A 26,327-nucleotide genomic window follows, 5' to 3' on the forward strand; every position below is an offset into this window, starting at 1 on the left:
AGATGGGCTCGATAAAGAACAGAATGGTCTGGAACTAACAGAAGCAGAAGATATTAAGAAGAGGTGGCAAGAATACACAGAAGAACTGTACAAAAAAGATCTTCACGACCAGGATAATTATGATAATGTGATCACTCATCTAGAGCCAGACATCTTGGAATGTGAAGTCAAGTGGGCCTTAGAAAGCATCACTAGGAACAAAGATAGTGGAGGTGATGGAATTCCAGTTGAGTTGTTTCAAATCCTGAAAGAGGATGCTGTGAAAGTGCTGCACTCACTATGTCAGCAAATTTGGAAAACTCGGAAGTGGCCACAGGACTGGAAAAGGTCAGTGTTCATTACAATCCCAAAGAAAGGCAATGCTGAAGAATGCTCAAACTACCACACAATTGAACTCATCTCACTTGCTAGTAAAGTAATGCTCAAAATTCTCCAAGCCAGGCTTCAGCAATAGGTGAACCTTGAACTTCCTGATGTTCAAGCTGGTTTTCGAAAAGGCAGAGGAACCAGAGATCAAATTGCCAACATCTGCTGGATCATGGAAAAAGCAAGAGAGTTCCAGAAAAACATGTACTTCTGCTTTGTTGACTATGCTAAAGCCTTTGACTGTGTGGATCACAATAAACTGTGGAAAATTCTGAAAGAGATGGGGATACCAGACCACCTAACCTGCCTCTTGAGAAATCTGTATGCAGGTCAGGAAGCAACAGTTAGAACTGGACATGGAACAACAGACTGGTTCCAAATAGGAAGAGGAGTACGTCAAGGCTGTATATTGTCACCCTGCTTATTTAACTTATATGCAAAGTACATCATGAGAAATGCTGGACTGGAAGAAACACAAGCTGGAATCAAGATTGCCGGGAGAAATCTCAATAACCTCAGATATGCAGATGACACCACCCTTATGGCAGATAGTGAAGAGGAACTAAAAAGCCTCTTGATGACAGTGAAAGAGGAGAGTGAAAAAGTTGGCTTAAAGCTCAACATTCAGAAAACGAAGATCATGGCATCTGGTCCCATCACTTAATTGGAAATAGATGGGGAAACAGTAGAAACAGTGTCAGACTTTATTTTGGGGGGCTCCAAAAGCACTGCAGATGGTGACTGCAGTCATGACATTAAAAGATGCTTACTCCTTGAAAGAAAAGTTATGACCAACCTAGATAGTATATTCAAAAGCAGAGACATTACTTTGCCGACTAAGGTCCATTTAGTCAAGGCTATGATTTTTCCATTAGTCATGTATGGATGTGAGAGTTGGAATGTGAAGAAGGCTGAGCGCTGAAGAATTGATGCTTTTGAACTGTGCTGTTGGAGAAGACTCTTGAGAGTCCCTTGGACTGCAAGGAGATCCAACCAGTCCATCTTAAAGGAGATCAGTCCTGGGTGTTCTTTGGAAGGAATGATGCTAAAGTTGAAGCTCCAGTACTTTGGCCACCTCATGCAAAGAGTTGACTCATTGGAAAAGACTCTGATGCTGGGAGGGATTGGGGGCAGGAGGAGAAGGGGACGACAGAGGATGAGATGGCTGGATGGCATCACTGACTCGTTGGACGTGAGTCTGAGTGAACTCCGGGAGATGGTGATGGACAGGGAGGCCTGGCGTGCTGCGATTCATGGGGTGGCAAAGAGTTGGACACGACTGAGCAACTGAACTGAACTGAAGACAGAATCATCACTTATATTGAACAGAAGGAGTCAGGGTTTGGGAAATTTTTTCACTTTACAATATTGTATTGGTTTTGCCATACATAGACATGAATCCAACACGGGTATACATGTGTTCCCCATCCTGAACCGCCCTCCCACCTCCGTCCCCATACCATCCCTCTGGGTCATCCTAGTGCACCAGCCTCGAGCATCCTGTATCATGCATCCAACCTGGACTGGCGATTCATTTCACATATGATATTATACATGTTTCAATGCCATTCTCCCAAATCATCCCACATTCGCCCTCTCCCACACCGTCTATAATACTGTTCTATATATCTCTGTCTCTTTTCCTATCTCACATACAGTATTACCATCTTTCTAAATTCCATATATATATATGCGTTAGTATACTGTATTGGTGTTTTCCATTCTGGCTTACTTCACTCTGTATAATCGGCTCCAGTTTCATCCACCTCATTAGGACAGATTCAAATGTATTCTTTCTAATGGCTGAATAACACTCCATTCTATATATGTACCACAGCTTTCTAATCCATTCGTCTGATGATGCACACCTAGGTTGCTTCCGTGTCCTGGCTATTATAAACAGTGCCGCGATGAGCATTGGGGTGCACGTGTCTTTTTCAATTCTGGTTTTCTCAGTGTGTATGCCCAGCAGTGGCATTGCTGGGTCGTATGGCAGTTCTATTTCCAGTTTTTGAAGGAATCTCCACACTGTTCTCCATAGTGGCTGTACTAGTTTGCCTTCCCACCAACAGGGTAAGAGGGTTCCCTTTTCTCCACACCCTCTCCAGCATTTATTGCTTGTAGACTTTTAGATCACAGCCATTCTGACTGGCATGAAATGATACCTCATTGTGGTTTTGATTTGCACTTCTCTGATAATGAGTGATGTTGAGCATCTTTTCATGTGTTTGTTAGCCATCTGTATGTCCTCTTTGGAGAAATGTCTGTTTAGGTCTTTGGCCCATTTTTTGATTGGGACGTTTATTTTTCTGGAGTTGAGCTGCAGGAGTTGCTTATATATTTTTGAGATTAATTCTTTGTCAGTTGCTTCATTTGCTATTATTTTCTCCCATTCTGAAGACTGTCTTTTCACCTTGCTTATAGTTTCCTTTGTTGTGTAGAAGCTTTTAATTTTAATTAGGTCCCATTTGTTTATTTTTGCTTTTATTTCCGATATTCTGGGAGGTGGGTCCAGAGGATCCTACTATGATTTATGTTGGAGAGTGTTTTGCCTATGTTTTTCTCTAGGAGTTTTATATTTTCGGGTCTTACGTTTAGATCTTTAATCCACTTTGAGTTTATTTTTGTGTATGGTGTTAGAAAGTGATCTAGTTTCATTCTTTTACAAGTGGTTGACCAGTTTTCCCAGCACCACTGTTAAAAAGATTGTCTTTTCTCCATTGTATATTCTTACCTCCATTGTCAAATATAAGGTGTCCATAGGTGCGTGGTTTTATCTCTGGGCTTTCTATTTTGTTCCATTGACCTATATTTCCGTCTTTGTGCCAGTACCATACTGTCTTGATGACTGTAGGTTTGTAGTAGAGCCTGAAGTCAGGCAGGTGGATTCCTCTAGTTCCATTCTTCTTTCTCAAGATTGCTTTGGCTATTCGAGATTTTTTGTATTTCTATACAAATTGTTAAATTATTTGTTCTAGCTCTGTGAACAATACCATGGGTAGCTTGAGAGGGATTGCATTGAATCTATAGATTGCTTTGTGTAGTATACTCATTTTCACTATATTGATTCTTCCAATCCATGAACACAGTATATTTCTCCATCTATTAGTGTCCTCTTTGATTTCTTTCACCAGTGTTTTATAATTTTCTATATATAAGTCTTTAATTTCTTTAGGTAGATATATTTTAAGTATTTTATTCTTTTCTTTGCAATGGTGAATGGAACTGTTCCCTTAATTACTCCCTCTATTTTCTCATTATTAGTGTATAGGAATGCAATGTAGAGGATCATGTCATCTGCAAACAGTGAGAGTTTTTCTTCTCCTTTTCCAATTTGGATTCTTTTCATTTCTTTTTCTGCTCTGATTGCTGTGGCCAAACCTTCCAAAACTATGTTGAAAATTAGTGGTGAAATGGGCACCCTTGTCTTGTTCCTGACTTTAGGGGAAAAGCTTTCAATTTTTCACCATTGAGGATAATGTTTGCTGTGGTTTTGTCATATATAGCTTTTATTATGTTGAGGTATGTTCCTTCTTTTCCTGCTTTCTGGAGAGTTTTTTAATCATAAATGGATGTCGTATTTTGTCAAAGGCTTTTTCTGCATCTATTGAGATAATCATATGGTTTTTATCTTTCAATTTGTTAATGTGGTGTGTTACACTGATTGATTTGTGGATGTTACAGAATCCTTGCATCCCTGGAATAAAGCCCACTTGGTCATGATGTATGATCTTTTTAATATGTTGTTGGATTCTGTTTGCCAGAATTTTGTTAAGGATTTTTGCATCTATGTTCATCAGTGATGTTGGCCTGTAGTTTTCTTTTTTTGTGGCATCTTTGTCAGGTTTTGGTATTAGGGTGATGATGGCCTCAGAGAATGAGTTTGGATGTTTACGTTCCTCTGAAATTTTCTGGAAGAGGTTGAGTAGTATAGGTGTTACCTCTTCTCTAAATTTTTGGTAGAATTTAGCTGTGAAGCCATCTGGACCTGGGCTTTTTTTTGCTGGAAGATTTCTGATTACAGTTTCAATGTCTGTGCTTGTGATGGGTCTGTTAATATTTTCTATTTCTTCCTGATTCAGTTTTGGAAAGTTGTACTTTTTGAAGAATTTGCCATTTCTTCCAAGTTGTCCATTTTATTAGCATATAATTGCTGATAGTAGTCTCTTATGATCCTTTGTATTTCTGTGTTGTCTGTTGTGATCTCTCCATTTTCATTTCTAATTTTATGGATTTTTTTCCCTTTGTTTCTTGATGAGTCTGGCTAATGATTTGTCAATGTTATGTATCCTCTCAAAGAACCAGTTTTTGGCTTTGTTGGTTTTTGCTATGGTCTCTTTTGTTTTGTTTTGTTTTGCATTTATTTCTGCCCTAATTTATAAGATTTCTTCCCTTCTACTAAACTTGGGGTTCTTTGTTTCTTCCTTTTCAAGTTGCTTTAGGTGTAACATTAGGTTATTTATTTGACTTTTTTCTTGTTTCTTGAGGTATGCCTGTATTGCTATGAACCTTTCCCTTAGCACTGCATTTACAGTGTCCCACAGATTTGGGGTTGTTGTGTTTTCATTTTCATTCATTTCTATGCAAATTTTGATTCATTTTTTGATTTCTTCTGTAATTTGTTGGTTATTCAGCAGCATGTTGTTCAGCCTCCATATGTTGCCATTTTTAATAGTTTTTCTTCTGTAATTGAGATCTAATCTGACTGCATTGTTGTCAGAAAAGATGCTTGGAATGATTTCAGTTTTTTTCAATTTACCAAGGCTAGATTTATGGCCCAGGATGTGATCTATCCTGGAGAAGGTTTTGTGTGTGCTTGAGGAAAAGGTGAAATTCATTGTTTTGGGACAAAATATCCTATAGATATCAATTAGGTCTAACTGGTCTATTGTATCATTTAAAGTTTGTGTTTCCTTGTTACTTTTCTGTTTAGTTGATCTATCCATAGTTGTGAGTGGGGTATTAAAGTCTCCAACTATTATTGTGTTATTGTTAATTTCCCCTTTCATACTTGTTAGCATTTGTCTTACATATTGCAGTGCTCCTATCTTGGGTGCATAGATATTTATACTTGTTATATCTTCTTCTTGGATTGATCCTTTGATCATTATGTAGTGTCCTTCTTTTTCTCTTTTCACAGCCTTTGTTTTAAAGTCTATTTTATCTGATATGAGTATTGCTACTCCTGCTTTCTTTGGGTCTCTGTTTGCGTGGAATATCTTCTTCCAGCCCTTCACTTTCAGTCCGTATGTGCCCCCTGTTTTGAAGTGGGTCTCTGGTAGACAACATATATAGGGGTCTTGTTTTTGTATTCATTCACCCAGTCTTTTTCGGTTGGGGCATTTATGTTTAAGGTAATTATTGATAAGTATGATCCCATTGCCATTTACTTTTTGTTTTAGGTTTGAGTTTATACACCCTTTTTGTGTTTCCTGTCTAGAGAAGATCTTTAGCATTTGTTGGAGAGCTGGTTTGATGATACTGAATTCTCTCAGCTTTTGCTTGTCTGTAAGCTTTTGAGTTCTCCTTCATATTTGAATGGGATCATTGCTGGGTACAGTAATCTGGGCTGTAGGTTATTTTCTTTCATCACTTTAAGTATGTCCTGCCATTCGCTCCTGGCCTGAAGAGTTTCTATTGAAAGATCAGCTGTTATCCTTATGGGAATCGCCTTGTGTGTTACTTGTTGTTTTTCCCTTGGTGAGTTTAATATTTGTTCTTTGTGTTTGTTCTTTGTTAATTTGATTAATATGTGTCTTTGCGAGTTTCACGTTGGGTTTATCTTATTGGGGTTCTCTGGTTTTCTTGGACTTGGGTGATTATTTCTTTCCCCATTTTAGGGAAGTTTTCAACTATTATCTCCTCAAGCATTTTCTCGTGGTCTTTCTTTTTGTCTCCTTCTTCTGGAACTCCTATGATTCGAATGTTGGGGTGTTTAACATTATCCCAGAGCTCTCTGAGATTGCCCTCATTTCTTTTAATTCATTTTTCTTTTTTCCTCTCTGATTCCTTTATTTCTACCATTCTATCTTCTACCTCACTTATCCCATCTTCTGCCTCTGTTATTCTATTTCATTTATTGCATTATTCATTATATATTGACTCTTTTTTATTTCTTCTAGGTCCTTGTTAAACCTTTCTTGCATCTTCTCAATCCTTGTCTCCAGGCTATTTATCTGTGATTCCATATTGATTTCAAGATTTTGGATCATTTTCACTATCATTATTCTGAATTCTTTATCAGGTAGGTTCCCTATCTCTTCCTCTTTTGTTTGGGTTGGTGGGCATTTATCCTATTCCTTTACCTGCTGAGTATTCCTCTGTCTCTTCATCTTATTTATATTGTTATGTTTGGGGTGGCCTTTCTGTATTCTGGCAGTTTGTGGAGTTCTCTTTATTGTGAAGTTTCCTCACTGTGGGTGAGGTTGTATGGGTGGCTTGTCAAGGTTTCTTGGTTAGGGAACCTTGTGTTGGTATTCTGGTGGGTGGAGCTGGATTTCTTCTCTCTGGAGTGCAATGAAGTGTCCATTAATGAGTTATGAGATGTCATTGGGTTTGGAGTGACTTTGGGCAGCCTGTATATTGAAGTTCAGGGCTGTGTTCCTGTGTTGCTGGAGAATTAGTGTGGTATGTCTTGCTCTGGAACTCTTTGGCCCTTGGGTGGTGCATGGTTTCAGTGAAGATATGGAGGCATGTGAACAGCTCCTGTCGATTAGTGTTCCCTGGAGTCACGAGTTCTCTGGTGTTCTCAGGATTTGGACTTAAGACTCCTGCTTCTGGTTTTCAGTCTTATTTTTACAGTAGTCTCAAGACTTCTCCATCTATACAGCACCGTTGATAAAACATCTCCTTCCAAAGACAATGGGCTGCTTTTCTGGGTGCCTGATGTCCTCTGCTAGCATTCAGAAGTTGTTTTGTGGAATTTACTCAGCATTCAAATGTTCTTTTGAATTTGTTGGGGAGACAGTGGCCTCCCCATCCTATTCCTCCACCATCTTAGGACTGACCCCCACAGTTCGGGAAAATTTTTCTTAAGATGCAAGAGAATTGGGTATGTTTAAATGCTAATGGAAAGGAGCCAACAAGGAAGGAGAGAATAAAGAAAAAACGAGAATGATTATTTGAGGAAGAATGCTCAAACTATCACACAATTGCACTCATCTCACATGCTAGTAAAGTAATGCTCAAAACTCTCCAACCAGGCTTCAGCAATGCATAAACTGTGAACTTCCAGATATTCAAGCTGGTTTTAGAAAAGGCAGAGGAACCAGAGATTAAATTGCCAACATCTGCTGGATCATTGACAAACCAAAAGAGTTCCAGAAAAACATCTATTTCTGCTTTACTGACTATGTCAAAGCCTTTGACTGTCTGGATCACAATAAACTGTGGAAAATTCTGAAAGAGATGGAAATGCCAGACCACCTGACCTTCCTCTTGAGAAACCTGTATGCAGGTCAGGAAGCAACAGTTAGAACTGGGCATGGAACAACAGACTGATTCCAAATAGGAATAGGAGTACGTCAAGGCTGTATATTGTCACCCTGCCTATTTAACTTATATGCAGAGTACATCATGAGGAGCATTGGGCTGGAGGAAGCACAAGCTGGAATCAAGATTGCCAGGAGGAATATCCATAACCTCAGGTATGCAGATGACACCACCCTTATGGCAGAAAGTGAATAAGAACTAAAGAACCTCTTGATGAAAGTGAAAGAGGAGAGTAGTTGACAGAAAGCTCAACATTCAGAACACTAAGATCATGGCATTCAGTCCCATCACTTCATGGCAAATACATGGGGAAACAGTGGAAACAGTGACAGACTTTAATTTGGGGGGCTCCAAAATCACTGCAGATGGTGATTGCAGCCATGAAATAAAAAGACGCTTACTCCTTGGAAGAAAAGTTATGACCAACCGAGATAGCATAATAAAAAACAGAAACATTACTTTGCTAACAAAGGTCTGTCTAGTCAAAGCTATGGTTTTTCCAGTAGTTATGTATGGAAATGAGAGTGGGATTATAAAGAAAGCTGAGCGCTGAAGAAATGATGCTTTTGAATTCTGTTGTTGGAGAAGACTCTTGAGAGTCCCTTGGACAGCAAGAATATCCAACCAGTCTATCCCAAAGGAGATCAGTCCTGGGTGTTCACTGGAAGGTCTGATGTAGAAGCTGAAACTCCAGTAATTTGGCCACTTGATCCAATGAACTGACTCATTCAAAAAGACCCTGATGCTGGGAAAGATTGAAGGCAGAAGGAGAAGGGGATGACAGAGGATGAAATAGTTGGATGGCTTCACTGACGCAATGGACATTAGTTTGAGTGGACTCTGATAGTTGGTGATGGACAGGGAGGCCTGGCGTGCTGCAGTCCATGGGGTCACAAAGAGTCAAACATGAACAAGCAACTGAACTAAACTGAACTGATTGAGTTGGTGACAATAATATTACCCTGATGGGCTGCATGGTCTTCCAGAAGGGATCAGTAGCTCAAATGCAGGTAGCGAGGAAGAAAACTGTTGCATTAGACTTTTGACAAGTGAAACAGACAGGGAGGTGCTTACTGACTGAGTGGTAAAAGTAATAAAACATACACTGGAAAATAAGGATTGGACGGAAGAGTACCCTAATGAACAGGCAATGTACTAACAATGTACTGAAAATCCTTTGGGAGTCTAAGCACTGTTGTATTTATTAAAATGTATCTACAAACTAAAAGGAAAAAAGCATGTGGTCAGAGGGTGAAATACCTGAGACATGACCATGTAATAATGTAGACAATTAGGCAATCTATGCATCTACTGCTGTGATAGTTGAAACCTAAGAGTCTTAATGAGGAATATAAATGAAATACCTCTTACCTTGGGAATAAGATATTCTCTGAATTCAATGTCCTGAGCTGCTGCATGGGGTAGGTTGTTGGGGATAAGGTCAATGTATCTCTGGATCTCGTGGATCACAGCATCTGTGTAGGGCATGCAGCTCCTGTCCTGCATGCAGGGACTCCGGTTTCTGCCAACCACACGGTTAATTTCTTCCTGGACTTTAGCTGGAAGGTAGAAATCAGAATTTATGTCAAGTGATAAAGATATTTTTTATCTTCTTAATCATGATTACATTGTGGTAGGATATGGAGAGAAGGAAAAATTACATGTGTTTCCCTACAGGGGGAAAGACAAAAAAGAATTTCAGTGTCATGGGCAAATTGGAATTTCATTAGAGACTTAAATACACCTACATATAAAACACAGTTACATCATAAAATTCATTTCTTAATTCTGATTCTCTCCTTTGTGTATTTTTTAAAATAAACTCAGGGATATGGGATCTCAAAGCCACACATCATGCAGTTTAACCATTTTGTTTATGTCAGTTTTATTTTATAAAAGTTCTAAGAGAGTAGAAGTACTCCATGCAGTAAATACTTAATAAATGGACCAACTGAACAAGATGCTTTGTTGAGTCAACGCATAGGAATAATAAGTTAAGGGAGAAAATCCAAGATGTCAGAGTAGAAAGACTCTGAAATCACCTCCTCCCACAAGCATTACAAAATGATTAATACAACGATTTACAGAGCAACTATCAATAAGAACAACCTGAAGTCTAAGAGAAAAGTTCTTCAGCAACTAAAGACATAAAGATGGAATCACAAGATGCATAGGAGAAGCAGAAACATAGCACAGTTAAGACCGAACCCCCAGGTAGGAGACGCATGAACAGGATAATTACAGTTACAGAGGTTCTTCCTGAGGAGTGGGGGGGTCTCAACCCATCACTGGGCTCCCTAACCCAGGAGTGCTGCACCAGGAAGATGAGCCCCCAGAGACCTTGGCTTTGCAGGCCAACAGGGCTTATTTCAGATGGTCTAGTGAGCTGCGGGAAGTAGAGACTGCACTCTTAAAGAGCATATACAAAATCTCACCCACTCTGGGACCCAGAAGCAAGAGCACTAATTTGAAAGGAGCCTGGGTCAGACCCATTTATTGATCTTGCACAGCCTCCCAGAGAGGCACAGGGCAGTTGTGGCTCACCTCTGGAACACATATGCTGGTAGCAGCTACTTTGGAGAGCTCTTCCCAACACATGGACATGGATGATAGTAAGTGCAATTTTAGAATCTTCCCTGTGGCTTATTAGTGCCAGAACATGGCCCTTCTCATCAGCCAGTTATCACCCATTCTTGCATGTGGGAGGCCAAGCAGCTATCTGGGCTGGGACATAGTCCTACCCACCAGCATGCTACATACTATAACAGCCCTGAGCCCTAGCTGCCCCTGGACCCAACTCTTCTCACCTGTTGGGAGACTCTAACCCCAGGTCCCCCTGAGCCCCCATCTAGACAACAACGGGCAGGCCAACTCCAACTCCAGGACCCCTAGGGTCCTACAGCCAGAGAACACAGGATCTGGCTCCCCCCTACCAAGATACCCAAGACCCTGCAGCCAGAGAAGCCAGGATGTGGTCTCACATACCAGGAGGTAGGTACTATCCTCAAGACTCCTGGGGCCTGGCCCACCAACCAGCAGGCCAACCCCAACCCCAGGACCACAGCAGTCCTGCAGCCAACCATGTCAAGATCCAGCCTACTCAACAGCAGGCCAGCACTGCTAGAAGACATCTTGGGCCCCAGGCTCACCCAACAGCAAACTAATACCCAGTCCTAGGAAACCCCAGAACTCTCTGCCAGCCATCTCAGGAAGAAGCCCTGGACCCAGCTCTAACTACCAGAGGGCCAGCACTAGACTGGGCTCCATGGGGTTTCATAACCAGCTGCCACATGACCCAGCCCACCCACCATCACCCTGCAGCTATTCCACAAGTAAAATGTATTGAATACAAATGGAAGAATAAGAAAGTTGAAGAAACAATTCTTACACAAAATAGACTTTAGAACAAAGACTGTATGGAAAAAGAGAAAAAAGGACATTACATAATGATGAAAGAATCAATCCAACAAAAAGATATAACAAGTATAAATCTATATGCATATAGATTTATAACAGTGCTAAGTTGTTTCAGTCATGTCTGACTCTTTACGATCCTTTGGACTGTAGCCCACCAGGCTCCTCTGTCCATGAGATTCTCCAGGGAAGAATAATGGAGTGGGTTGCCATGCCCTCCTCCAGGTGATCTTCTCAACCCAGGGAATGAACCCACATCTCTTATGTCTCACACGCACGTTGGCAGATGAGTTCTTTACCACTAGCGCCCCCTGGTAAGCCCGAAAATATATATACATATAACTGGTTCACTTCGTTGACAGCAAAAACTAGTACAACACTGGAAAACAATTAAACTCAAAAAATTAAAAATAAAAGGTCTTAATAGGTCAAAGCACAAAGCATAATAGAGTAAAGGAAATATTCTCTTAGATGAGGACTGAATAAAGAAAAAAAGGAGGATGAGAAATTACAGTTTTGGGAAAATTTTTTTGGCCAAAAGTGTATATTTGAACAGAATTTTTGTGTATAACTTTTTAATTTAAAGAGTGAGGTTTTTTGATGAAGAAAGATTGTGATTTTGTTGAGTCAATCCTTCCATTGCAAATGCATCTGAGTAGAATTAACTTTTGACAAACATTTATCTGGACTTGGAAGGGTTATCAAGCAATATCATTGTAGAGAAGACTCTTCACCGTCTGAGCGACCATGGAAGCCCTGCTGCACCTGACCTGATGCAAATCAAGGACACTCCACCACAGTAGGGAGGACAGTGATCTCTGCCCTCCACAACTCTGCTCCTGGTTAAATATTTCATTCTCCGTTTTTACTATACTCTAATTTGAATGCAATTCATACAATGATAGGAAAATGTACTAAGGAAGTTTTTCTTGTACATATTCTAGGCAGATGAAAGTAGAAAAGTCATCAATGTTGCCTGCCAATTTCTAACCAAAATTTCCTCCTGTCCATCATCTGTGATACTACCTGTGACCTCTGGGTGCTTCAGCAGGAGCAGCAGTCCATATGTCAGAGTGATGCTTGTTGTCTCTATTCCAGCAGTAAGCAAATCCCATAAACTAGTGATCAAGTTGTCCATGGTAAACTCAGACTGTTTATTGTGTTTCTCCTAGCAATGATGTATTAGGATTAATTAATAAGTAAAAACAACTTACAAGTAACTTACAATAATTCTATATAACAATATAATTTTTTAGGTTTACTTATTTGACAAATTAAGCCAACCATTAGAAAATACTAGAGATGAAGGTAAAGTTAGATGTATTGTTAGAATTTCTTCAATTAAAATATAACCAGAGTTAAACTTCCAACAAGTCCTTTCTGATTCCTCACTTTCTCACCCACTGGGGTAAATCAGTTCTTCAGTAATTTCTTTCTAACCTGACTCTTATCAAATCATCACTGCTACTCACCATCAGCATCTATTGTCTATTTCATCATATCTGAATTTCTCACTCAGGCCTTCAGAACCACCTATCCTCAAACTGAAACACTATTCCCAAATTCATCAGTCATTAAACCCATGACAGTTCCTCAGTTACTATCAAGACAATCTCTTTAAAAATTCCACACACTTCATCACTGCACTTATCTTTCCCTGAACCAATTTTGTCATCTCTGCTAATCCTCAAAACATACTTCATCTGTTTCCTACTGTCTTTCCAAGAGTAAGCCTTTCTAGATGCCCATCCATTTCTGCCTTCTCTCATTTCTTACATAACCCATTCATGGAATTTATTTAATGAAAGAGAATATACTATCTATCACTTATCTTGAATGTGTGTGTGTGTCTGTGTTTCAATCTGTTCCCAAATAAAGAACCAGCTTTAACATGGTAAATATACAAACTCCCAAGCAATTTTCAGTGACAATGCAGAAATAATTCAAGACACCCAGTACGGTTTGCACAACAATAAGTTGCACAAGCAATGAACATATCTTTAAGAAGGAGCATTTGTTTTAATAAACTGATTCCACTGAGAAGAACAAAGCTATTCATGTATTGCATCACTCCACCTACAAAGATGAAGTAGCAAGTCTGGGTCCCCTTTTACCTTTTCCATTTTAATCAGGAAGTAATCAATAAAGTCTTGAGGGTTATTGAGGTCCAAGGATTCTTGGTGTTCCTTTATTTTCTCCAAAATAAACTTTCTTTGCTCAGTCATGTTTTTAAATAATGTGTTATGACTCCCTGGGAGATAATGTAGTAAAGAGGGGAAAGCATTGTAGAGCTGAAAAAGAAAAGAAACAGTCAATTCATTCAGCAAACATTTACAAGCCCATATTATGGTGCAGACATATTGCTATAAAATGAGTAAATAAAGGTGAGTATGATATGTTCCTTGCACTGGAACCCATTTGGGATTTGAAGGAGAGGGAACTGATGAAATGGCCTGACTGACAGTATGCACAGATTACCAACTAATTTCAAAACCATTCGAATTATTTTCCTAAGCACAACTCTGAAGAAATTCAGGATCATACCACATCTTTCCAAATGAGGGTACTGAGGTTCAGAAAGGTTAGTCAACCAGTCTAAGTCACAAAACTAGTGACAGAGGTAGAATCTAGTGTTTATCCCAGTTTACACTACACACACGTCTACAGAGAGTCACCTAAAGAGTGTGCAGGGATCATGCACTTTTTCTACATTTATTTTTATGAAAACATATTAACAGTTGACACATATTATATTAGTTTCAGGTATACAATATGCCAGCAAATTTGGAAAACTCAGCAGTGGCCACAGGACTGGAAAAGGTCAGTTTTCATTCCAATTCCAAAGAAAGACAATGCCAAAGAATGCTCAAACTACCACACAATTGCACTCATCTCACACGCTAGTAAAGTAATGCTCAAAATTCTCCAAGCCAGACTTCAGCAATACATGAACCGTGAACTTCCTGATATTCAAGCTGGTTTTAGAAAAGGCAGAGGAACCAGAGATCAAATTGCCAACATCCGATGGATCATGGAAAAAGCAAGAGAGTTCCAGAAAAACATCTATTTCTGCTTTATTGACTACGCCAAAGCCTTTGACTGTGTGGATCACAATAAACTGGAAAATTCTGAGAAATCTGTATGCAGGTCAGGAAGCAACAGTTAGAACTGGACATGGAACAACAGACTGGTTCCAAATAGGAAGAGGAGTATGTCAAGGCTGTATATTGTCACCCTGCTTATTTAACTTCTATGCAGAGTACATCATGAGAAACGCTGGACTGGAAAAAACACAAGCTGGGATCAAGATTGCCAGGAGAAATATCAGTAACCTCAGATACGCAGATGACACCACCCTTATGGCAGAAAGTGAAGAGGAATTCAAAAGCCTCTTGATGAAAGTGAAAGAGGAGAGTGAAGAAGTTGGCTTAAAGCTCAACATTCAGAAAACGAAGATCATGGCATCTGGTCCCATCACTCCATGGGAAATAGACGGGGAAACAGTGGAAACAGTGTCAGACTTTATTTTGGGGGGCTCCAAAATCACTGCAGATGGTGATTGCAGCCATGAAATTAAAAGATGCTTACTCGTTGGAAGAAAAGTTAAGACCAACCTAGATAGTATATTCAAAAGCAGAGACATTACTTTGCCGACTAAGGTCCGTCTAGTCAAGGCTATGGTTTTTCCTGTGGTCATGTATGGATGTGAGAGTTGGACTGTGAAGAAGGCTGAACGCCAAAGAACTGATGCTTTTGAACTGTGCTGTTGGAGAAGACTCTTGAGAGTCCCTTGGACTGCAAGGAGATCCAACGTGTCCATTCTGAAGGAGATCAGCTCTGGGATTTCTTTGAAAGGAATGATGCTAAAGCTGAAACTCCAGTACTTTGGCCGCCTCATGCGAAGAGTTGACTCATTGGAGAAGTCTCTGATGCTGGGAGGGATTGGGGGCAGGAGGAGAAGGGGACGACAGAGGATGAGATGGCTGGATGGCATCACGGACTCGATGGCTGTGAGTCTGAGTGAACTCCGGGAGATGGTGATGGACAGGGAGGCCTGGCGTGCTGTGATTCATGGGGTGGCAAAGAGTCGGACATGACTGAGCAACTGAACTGAACTGAACTGATGTCCATAGTTGCATCAGTCCATCTTAGGATCGCTAGCAGTCATCAGATCAAGAAGAGGCGTCACATAGGATTGTTGTGGTGAAGAGTTGAAGAAAGTCCTTTCCTTGAAGCGGAGAAACCCACCATGGGAAGCTTTCGATTGATAAGGAGATTGAAAAACTGAAAGCTGAGTCACATGGTTAATTTTAAGGCTTCAGAGTCTATAACAATGTCTGTGTGTAAGAAGGGTCTTCCATAGATACATTCAAAGTGGGACAGACCTTCCTTCTTAGGGGCAGTTCAAGCCCTCATTAAAGCTACAGGTAGAACTTTAAACCAACTGTCTTATGTTTCCTGAGTTAGCTTACACAGATGCCTCTTAATTATGTCATTAGCCTTTTCAACTTTTACTGAAGATTGGGGTCTCCAGGAACTGTGTAAGTGATATTCTATTCATAGAGTTTTCCACGCCCCTTGAGTTACAGCAGCTTTAAAGACAGAGCCATTGTTGCTCTGAACTTTAGAGTTTAAGATCTCACTTACATCATGAGAAGTCAGTAGAGTAAGATTTTGCTCATTAGTCAACTTATGAGCTATAGACATTAGCAAAACAATAGTAACAATTACCCTTAAGGAAAGTGGCCATAAGCTTTGTTTTTTTACTAAGGAACAAACTAAACTCTGATCCTATGGGCAAGCTCAAAGCAGGAGCCTGCAAGAGAACAGTTAGTCTGAAGAGCCTTAAAAGCCTTTTGAGTCTCTGGGGCCCTGCCCAGCTTGTCAGTTTCGGCCTGCTGAGTCTCATTTATAAGTTTATATAAAGGCCAGGCAAGTTCTCCATAACCCAGAATCCAAATGTGGCAGTAGCCTCTAATGCCCCCAAATCCTCTCAATTATCTTAAAGTCATATTTGGCTCATTTAGGAATTTCAGACAGTAAAGTATAAGGATTAGGCACTTACTATTTGTATATCTTGAATTAGTCTCCATTTATCATTTGACATTTTTACATCCAAAATAGGAGAGGAGTGTTACATGGACTATTACAGGGAATTAATAGCCCCCTTCCTTTAAATCTTCAATGATGTGTTTTAACCCTTCCTTAACCTCAGGCTTTAGTGGGTACTGCTTTTGATGTGAAAATAGGTGAGGGTCTTTGAGCTTGATGACGACAGGAACAGCATTTTGTGTTCAACCCTCTGTTTTTCCATCATCCCACACTTTAGGGTCTATATTTTGTCCAATTAATGGGAGAGAAAGAGCAGGCTCCATATTCATGAAAACAGAGGCCTGGACCTTGTTCAGTATATCCCTCCCCAGAAGCAGTGAAGGATATTCTGGCACGATTAGAAACTCAAGAAAATAGCACAGAGTTCTAGTTGTAGTTTAAAGGACAACTGAGACAATAAGGTTTGGCTTATCCAGACAGTCCCATTACGGTAGTGGATCAGGAGGAAAGAGGACCAGAGGCTTCAGTGAGCACAGAGAAAGTTGCCCCAGTGTCCAAAAGAAGTTGACTGATTGGCCCCCCACAGTTATTAATACCTGGGGTTCCTCAGGTGTAATTAGGATGGGAGCTTGTGTGGGAACCCCTGGGCACCTTCAGTCCCAATTGTCTTGAGATTCCAACCCCTGGGGCCTACACCTCAGAAGGTAGTCTCTTCTCCATTATGGTCCTTTGCAGACTGGACATGGAGCCGGGGGCTGCTTATATGCCTCAGGCCAATCCCACTTGAGATGCCCCTCCTTTCCACAGTAATAACAAGACAATCCCTTTTCACCTGGATCCCTCTGGGCATTTTTCCTCAGGCTGTTTCAGAGTGGATCTAACAGCCATGCTGGGGCTTTAGTCTTTTGCCTGGTTCTTTTTTGTCTCATTTTCCTCCTCATATTCTCCACCAAAATATACTGTCTGAGACACTGCAACAGTTGTTCTAAAGACTGATTTGGGCCGAACGCCTGTTTTTCTAACTTACAGCAGATATCTGGAGTCAATTCAGTGAAAAAACTACCTTTTAAGATCATTTCTCCCTCTGTAATTTCAAGATCAACATCAGCAAACTTGCAGTAGCCCCCTGTAGTCTATCTAGGAATTTACCAGGAGTTTTCTTCTCTCCCTATTCTATGTCAGTCAACTTAGCATAGTATAAAGTCCTTGTGCACGCTTGAGTCCTTCAAGAATACATCCGGCAGTCTGGCTCTGTTATTGGAACCACTTGGCTCCCAGTAGGAAGGAGGGCTATTTCATGTTCCCTCTTTCCCCTTGCCTTCAGGCCATTCATCTCCAAAAGTAGCAGCTTCCCCCAAAACTCGAGTTTTTGAATCAAGAGTCACTCTCTGTCCCAAGACATACATTATATCTCTCCAAGTAAGGTCATAAAGTAAAGTTAATCCCATAAAGCCTTCTATGTACTTTTTGGATACTCTAAATAGTCTCGACCACAGTTCGAACTGTTGGAATTTCTACTGAGACTGAGGCAGCCCCTCCTGGAAGGGTACCCTGATTCTCAGCCTGCTCAGTTGGGAGCCCCAGATACAGGGGCAAAGTAAGAGAACAGGAGGCAGCTGAAGGCTTCACACCCAAATCAGCACACTTTGTACATAAGTCTGGCAAGTCTCACAGAGAGATAAAGAGCAACACATATGTCACTTCAACCCATTTCCTTTGTTTTCTACAGAACTGGTCTAGTTGTAAAATGGTATCATAATTGAGAGACCCTTTAACTGGCCAGTGTTCCCCATTTTCCAAAGGATAATGTGGCCATTCAGTATCACAGAAGAAGAACCAGGCATGTATTTTTTAAACTCTGGGGATCAAACTTGTCCCAGGTTTTTTAACATTTTAAAAGAGTGGTTCTGGAACTGTTAGCTCCCATCTGTAAGAGAGAAAAAAGAAAAAAGCAGCATCCATGGCTGTGCCTTCTTTCCACCAGAGGCGTCCTTCCCTGCTCTAGATGGGTGTGCAGACAGACTTTCCACTGAAGCTTTCCTTCCCTGGACAGACTTAGTCTGTCCCTTACTGACGCAGGCATCTTACTCATCCCTCCCAGTTCTACCACAAAGGTGGGGTGGAGATGCACCAGGGGTAGACCTGATGGCATCCCAGATTGATTTCTAGTTCCTTACCATGAAAACCTTTGTTTGATTTGCCAAATAGTTTCCCAGAATGTTTTCCAAGCTAGGACTACTAGAGGAAGCATCCATCTTATGTGTGCCCATGTACATTCCTAAATACAGTTCTGACTGCAGTAGAAGTGGTGAGTCATAAAGAGACGAACAACAACCAAGATGTCCCTTCTGAGTGTCACCACGCCAGTATATGTGATAGCAAAAGAGGTGGTAGAGGGCTGGCCAGTGAGGAAAAAGTTGTTTTTGTTCTCAAGCTACTAGATCCAATCCTTCCAGTTCCTTTCCACAGATTACACAAAAGGAATATCTAGGGAGTTGAGACAGAAGCCATTGGAGAGCTTTCTCTGGTCTGCTAACAGTTAGCACTACCAAAGGAAGAAGCCCATTGCACTTCCAATCTGAATAGATCATGCAATTCCCAATTGATATCCTCAAAAACCTCATGGTCACCAGCAGTGCTTTTATCTACATAGATAGGAGGCACATCCATGACAAAGACTCACTTTTAGGACTGTGGGCCCTGAGGCAGGCATTCAAGAGAGTGACCTCTAGCCTGAAAGACATTCTTGGAGCTAGAGCTCCTGCTCACTCCCAAACATGCTCTTGTAAATTTTGCCTCCTAGCAATGCTAGGCGCTTCCATACTTGGGGTCTAAGTAAAAGTACATAGTATTGGGATGAATCCCAATTCCCTTGATAGTCTATGATTAGGTTCAGTATCAGTTCAGTAGCTCAGTCATGTCCAACTCTTTACAACCCCATGAACCGCAGGATGCCAGGCCTTCCTGTCCATCACCAACAACCTTAGTCCACCCAAGCCCATGTCCATCGAGTCGGTGATGCCATCCAACCATCTCATTCTCTGTTATGCCCTTCTCTTCCTGCCCTCAATCTTTCCCAGCATTAGGGTCTTTTCAAATGAGTCAGTTCAGTTCAGTTCAGTCACTCAGTTGTGTCCGACTCTTTGCGACCCCATGAATCCCAGCACACCAGGCCTCCCTGTCCATCACCATCTCCCGGAGTTCACTCAGACTCACGTCCATCGAGTCCGTGATGCCATCCAGCCATCTCATCCTCTGTCGTCCCCTTCTCCTCCTGCCCCCCAATCCCTCCCAGCATCAGAGTCTTTTCCAATGAGTCAACTCTTTGCATGAGGTGGCCAAAGTACTGGAGTTTCAGCTTTAGCATCATTCCTTCCAAAGAAATCCCAGGGTTGATATTCAGAACAAACTGGTTGGATCTCCTTGCAGTCCAAGGGACTCTCAAGAGTCTTCTCCAACACCACAGTTCAAAAGCATCAATTCTTCGGTTCTCAGCATTCTTCACAGTCCAACTCTCACATTCATACATGACCACTGGAAAAGCCATAGCCTTGACTAGACAGACCTTAGTCAGCAAAGTAATGTCTCTGCTTTTGAATATGCTATCTATGTTGGTCATAACTTTTCTTCCAAGGAGTAAGCATCTTTTAATTTCACAGCTGCAATCACCATCTGCAGTGATTTTGGAGCCCCAAAAAATAAAGTCTGACACTGTTTCCAGTTTCCCCATCTATTTCCCATGAAGTGATGGGACCGGATGCCATAGTAGTTCTAATTCCCCAAGCAGTTTTGGAATGGTCAAAAAGACCAGAAAAAATTTGACCAAGAAAGGAAAGTTCACTCCACACGCTTTGCCCATTTCTGGCCACTCCCCTCGAAGGGATGTTGAGTACCTCTTGGCATTGGCAGGTCAGCATAAACCCCCAACAAGTCTCCCCTTTGGGGAGCTGCCTTTGGTCATTGTGAGGCACCTCAAAACCACAGAACATGGCTCATCACTTGCTTCATGCAGGGCATGTCATTCATTCACATAAGCACACCATAGCATTAGTAAAGTAAAGCAAAAAATGTGTATACTGAGAAAGCAGAGAGGCTAGAGCTCTTGAGTGTTCTGACCTTGTCCTGAAAATCCTGGATGAGCCCCCCAAGATAATAGCTTATGGTGAACTGTGTCGGATTCGTGATCTCAGAAGAAGATTTAGCTTCGGGACCAGGGACCATTCTTGATCACTCAAGAGCTTTTGTGTAGCAGTTTTATTAAAGAAAGAAAAGGGACAGAGAAAGCTTCTGAAATAGACACCAGAAGGGGGACAGAGAGTGCCCACTCTTTTTCTAATTTTATGTGTAAGGTTAGATTGCTTACTTGGTATTTTTCTGGTTTCCTGAGGTAGACCTGTTTAACTATAAACTTCCCTTTTAGAACTGCTTTTGTGAGTCACATAGATTTTGGAATGTTGTGCTTCCATTTTCATTTCTCTCAAGGTATTTTGACTTCCTCTTTGACCAATTGTTGTTTAGTAGCAGCTAACAATATATTCAACAACATATTCAGCTCCTATGTGTTTGTGTTTTTTCCAGTTTTTTTTTTTTTCTGTAATTGATTTCTAATTTCATACCATTGTGGTCAAAAAGATCCAGAGGGATTGTACAGGGAGGGAGGAGGGAGAGGGGTTCAGAATGGGGAACACATGTATACCCATGGCAGAATCATGTTGATGTATGGCAAAACCAATACAATATTTAAAGTAATTAACCTCCAATTAAAATAAATAAATTTATATATTTTTTAAAAAGATGCTCAATATATTTCAATTTCTTGAATTTACTGGCACTTGTTTTGTAACATCATATGATCTATCTTGGAAAATGTTTCATGTGTACTTGAAAAGAATGTGTATTCCACTGCATTTGGATGGAATGTTGTATATAAATCTATCAAGTCCTTTGTGTCTAATGTGTTGATTAAGGTCAATGTTTCCTTGTCAATTTAGTTTGGCTGCTCTGTCCATGGGGCTGCAAAGAGTCGGACATGACTAAGTGACTGAACTGAACTGTTCTGGCCATTTATGTAACTGATGTGTTAATGTCTCCTAATATTATTGTATTACTGTTGATAACTCCTTTTAAGTCTGTTCACACCATACCATTTTTTAAATGAAGAAACTATACCAGAAAGACTAAGGAAATGCCTATATTACCTAACTTACTTTTATTTAGGCATTTTACATCTTCAGAAATGTACACATTGCCCTTATTCATTTGGCCATCACAGTCCTAGAGTTTACAGAATCCTTTTTAAACAGTATCTTCATGACTTAATACCCTTGGTAGGTACTGAAGAAATTCATTCAGCTGCTATCTTATATCAAACTGGATAGAGAATCAAGAAATCTAGTTTTTATGTCTAACTCATTCTTCTTTTGGTTAGGTTACTTTGAAAATAAGCTCAGTATTTCCAGATGAGCTTTCTGTTCCATAGACTACTTGCTCTCTAGAGTCCTTCCCAGGTAGAAAACATCATAACATTATGATCCATGGAATTTTAGTTGTTAGTAGTACAACATAGGTTATTGGGTTTTTCTGACAGTTTACTAATAGTAAAAATACAATGTATATACATCCTATTTATACACATAAAAATCAAAGGAAAAAAGATTTCTCAAAAAAAGAAAAAACCTTGCTATAATTGTTGCACTATTTTTTATTACTATTCTTATATTTTGTTTACAAATTCATTTCAATAAATTAAATTGCTTTGATAACTCATTGCTGCTCCTGCTGCTAAGTCACTGCAGTCATGTCCAACTCTGTGCAACCCCAAGGATGGCAGCCCACCAGGCTCCTCCGTCCCTGGGATTCTCCAGGCAAGAATACTGGAGTGGGCTATCATTTCCTTCTCCAATGCATGTGAAGTCACTTCAGTCATGTCTGATCTGTGCGACCCTATGGACAGCAGCCCAACAGACTCCTCCAGCCACAGGATTCTCTACGCAAGAATACTGAAGTGAGTTGCCATTTCCTTCTCCATGATAACTCACTAAGTGGTACCAAACAATAGCACAAAGAAATGTGGTAATCACTTTAGATAAAAAGGTATTTCTTATTTAAAGAGAACATTGACCTTACCTCAATCCAGGGGGTGCTTACAATTTGTGCATTTTCATGAATATACTTTGCCAAGGTTAGAAATTTTTCATCACTGTATTCAAAACGATTCCGGAATATAATGGAGCAGATCACATTGCAGGGAGCACAGCTCAGAAGGAAAGTAGGATCACATGGAGATCCTAAAAAACAATATATGAAAGTTGGAATATAATTTTCAAATAAATCATAGTTTACTGTATAAAATAATGGAGAAAGGTTAATTTCTAAGATTTTTTATTATTGGAACAACCTGGACCTGCGATCATCACTATAAATTCAACATGCCTAGAGAGTTGGACAATAAAGAAGGCTGAATGCTAAAGAATTGATGTTTTCGAACTGTGTTGCTGGAGAAGACTCCTGAGAGTCCCTTGGACAGCAAGACTAAGCCAGTCAAGCCTGAAGGAAATCAGTCCTGAATATTCATTAGTGCTAAAGCTGAAGCTCCAATATTTTGGCCATCTGATCCAAAGAGCTGACTCATTGGAAAAGACTGTGATGCTGGGAAATACTAAGGGCAAGATGAGAAGGGGCTGACATGAGTTTGAGCAAACTCTGGGAGGTAGTGAAGTACGGAAAAGCCTGGCATGCAGTAGTCCATGGAGTTGCGAAGAGTAAGACATGACTTAGCAACTGAACAACAACAAAAAAATAAAATTGTGTTTCCCTAAGCAAAATTATATAATCCAGTGTAATTTATTTATTAAATTTCTCCCAATTATTCTATTTATATCATTCTCCAATTAAAGTCACAAGGTAATACACAATAAGGAGATCACTTTGAAATGTCTTTAAAATTATAAAATTTAGCTCTTGGTGTTGATATTCTTCAAAATACCCAGAAGAAACTGACCAATATAATAAGAAGGTAAGGAGACTGAGGAGAATTGAAATCATATTTTACAAAATGCATTGAAAAATGTTGACTGTGCTTTTCTCTCAGAAGACAATAATGAGAGGGATTGAAGACTAGAAATCGCGTCAAGAAAATCAGAGATACAAAGAGAACATTTCATGCAAAAATAGTCACAATAAAGGACAGAGACGGTAAGGACCTAACAAAAGCAGAAGATAGTTAAATGAGATAGCAAGAATACAAAGAAGAACTACACAAAAAAGATCTTAATGACCCAATAACCACGATGGTGTGGTCACCCACCTAGAGCCAGACATCCTGGAATGTGAAGTCAAGTGGCCTTAGGAAACATCACCACAAGCAAAGCTACTGGAAGTGATGGAATTCCAGTTGAGCAATTTCAAATCCTAAAAGATGATGCTGTGAATGTGCTACACTCAATATGCCAGCAAGTTTGGAAATTCAGCAGTGGCCACAGGACGGGAAAAGTTCAATTTTCATTGTGATCCCAAAAAAAGGCAATGCCAAAGAATGTTCAAACTACCACACAGTTGCACTCATCTCATACACTGCAAAGTGATGTTCAAAATTCTCCAAGCAAGGCTTCAACAGTGTGTGAACCGTGAACTTCCACATGTTCAGGCTGGATTTAGGAAAGGCAGAGTAACCAGAGATCAAATTACCAACATCCAATAGATCATAGAAAAAGCAAGAGAGTTCCAGAAAAATATCTACCTCTGCTTTATTGACTAGACCAAAGCCTTTAACTGCGTGGATCATAACAAACTGTGGAAGATTCTTCAAGAGATGGGACTATCAGACCACCTTATCTGCCTCCTGAGAAACCTGTAAGCAGGTCAAGAAGCAACAGTTAGAACTGGACATGGAACAACAGACTAGTTCCAAATCTGTAAAGGAGTACATCAAAGCTGTATATAGTCACCCTGCTTATTTAACTTATATGCATAGTATATCATGTGAAATGCTGAGCTGGGTGAAGCTCAAGCTAGAATCAAGATTTCAGGGAGAAATGTCAATAACCTCAAATATGCAGATGATACCACACTTATGGCAGAAAGCAAAGAAGAACTAAAGAGCCTCTTGATGAAAGTGAAAGAGGAGAGTAAACACACTGGCTTAAAGCTCAACATATAGAAAATTAAGATGATGGCATCTGGTCCAATCACTTCATGGCAAATAGTTGAGGAAACAATGGAAACAGTGACAGACTTTATTTTGGGGGGCTCCAAAATCACTGCAGATGGTGACTGCAGCCATGAAATTAAAAGACGCTTGCTCCTTGGAAGAAAAGCTATGACCAACCTAGACAACATATTAAAAAAACAGAGACATTACTTTGCCAAAAAATGTCTGTCTAGTCAAAGCTATAGTTTTTCCAGTAATCATGTATGGATATGAGAATTGGACTATAAGGAAGCTGAAAGCTGAAGAATTGATACTTTTGACTGTGGTGTAAGAGGAGACTCTTTAGAGTCCCTTGGACTGCAAGGAGATCCAACCAGTCCATCCTAAAGGAAATCAGTCCTGAATATTCATTGGAAGGACTGACACTGAAGCTAAAACTCCAATACTTTGGCTATCTGATGAGAAGAACTGACTCATTTGAAAAGACCCTGATGCTGGGAAAGATTGAAGGCAGGAGGAAAAGGGGATGACAGAAGATGAGATGGTTGGATGGCATCATCAACTCAATGGACATGAGTTTGAGTGGACTCTAGTAGTTGGTGATGGACAGGGGGGCCTGGCGTGCTGCAGTCCATTCGGTTGCAAAGAGCCAGACACGACTGAGCAACTGATCTGAACTGAACTATAAACAGGTTAACAATATAAAATAGAGAATATAACACCATTTTTTGTTGTTTGAGTCCTAACAGCTTTTAAGCCTTACTTTTTCTTCTTCTACTCACACATGGACTGGCTGATGTGATTGCTTCTTTGGCACAAGCAGGAAGTTTAAACCACACAAACCCTGGTCTATACATTGGAACCCTCTTCCCCACTCCAGCCCCTAACCACCGTAAAAATTCCAAGCCGGTATCCTTTTCCAACTTTCTCCAGGCATTTTTTGGTTGGTTTTCTAGCTACTGTGCCTTACCCCAAAAGCCTCATTGTGTGAGTAATAGAACTTTTCATATCCTATTGAGATGTGTGTATCACTACCAACCTCAACAGCTATACTAAGTTTTCAGTGGGAAATCCATCCTGCTTCTGCCTGGTGACTAGTACCACAACACTTTGCTATAGAATGAAAAAATTTAGTAGGGACCCAAAAGTAGAAAGTACAAGAAAAAAGGTTCTACCCAACGTGTGACGTAAACTTACAACAGTTAGTTAACCAGTGACAAACTGGGCTACCTCAAGAGGATAAGGTCTCCATAGTTAGGTGGATTCAAGCAGTCTGGGTGGTCATAGGCAAGGAAGCTGAGAGGAGGTAATATTCACTATGGGAAAATTGAACCAGTTAATAATAAGCTGTTTAAAAGACACTTGCTCCTTGAAAGAAAAGCTATGTCAAACCTAGGTAACATATTAAAAAGCAGAGACATCTGTTTGCTGACAAAGATTCATCTAGTCAAAGCTATGGTTTTTCCAGTAGTCATGCATGGATGTAAGAGTTGGATCATAAAGAAGGCTGAGTGCCAAAGAATTGATGTTTTCCCATTGTGATCCTGGAAAAGACTCTTGAGAGTCCCTCAGACAGCAAAGAGATCAAACAAGTCAATCGTAAAGGAAGTCAACCCTGAATATTCATTGGAAGACTGACGCTGAAGCTGAAGCTCCAATTCTTTGGCCACCTGATGGTAAGAGCCAACTCTGATGCTGGGAAAGGTTAAGGGCAGGAGGACAAGGGGGTGACAGAGGATGAGATGGGTGGAGGGCATCACCAGCTTAATGTACATGAATTTGAGCAAACACTGGGGGATATTTACTGAAAAACATTGAAGCCTGGTGTGCTGTGGTCCATGAGGTCACAAACAGT

General features: G+C 40.4%; 1 protein-coding gene across 1 annotated transcript in view; it reads right to left on the reverse strand.

Annotated features, from left to right (window-relative positions):
• LOC120873724 (cytochrome P450 2C31-like) overlaps positions 1-26,327 on the reverse strand; it is a 54,469-nt gene that overhangs the window by 17,736 nt on the left and 10,406 nt on the right. The window contains exons 4-7 of the mRNA XM_040254567.1: positions 22,450-22,610; positions 13,386-13,562; positions 12,298-12,439; positions 9,229-9,416 (exon numbers count right to left, since the gene is read on the reverse strand). Of these exons, the coding sequence (XP_040110501.1) occupies positions 9,229-9,416; positions 12,298-12,439; positions 13,386-13,562; positions 22,450-22,610 (668 nt within the window). The remainder of the gene's footprint in view (positions 1-9,228; positions 9,417-12,297; positions 12,440-13,385; positions 13,563-22,449; positions 22,611-26,327) is intronic.

The sequence above is a fragment of the Oryx dammah genome, unplaced genomic scaffold (assembly GCF_014754425.2).
Source record: "Oryx dammah isolate SB20612 unplaced genomic scaffold, SCBI_Odam_1.1 HiC_scaffold_14, whole genome shotgun sequence".
Taxonomy (NCBI): Eukaryota; Metazoa; Chordata; class Mammalia; order Artiodactyla; family Bovidae; genus Oryx; species Oryx dammah.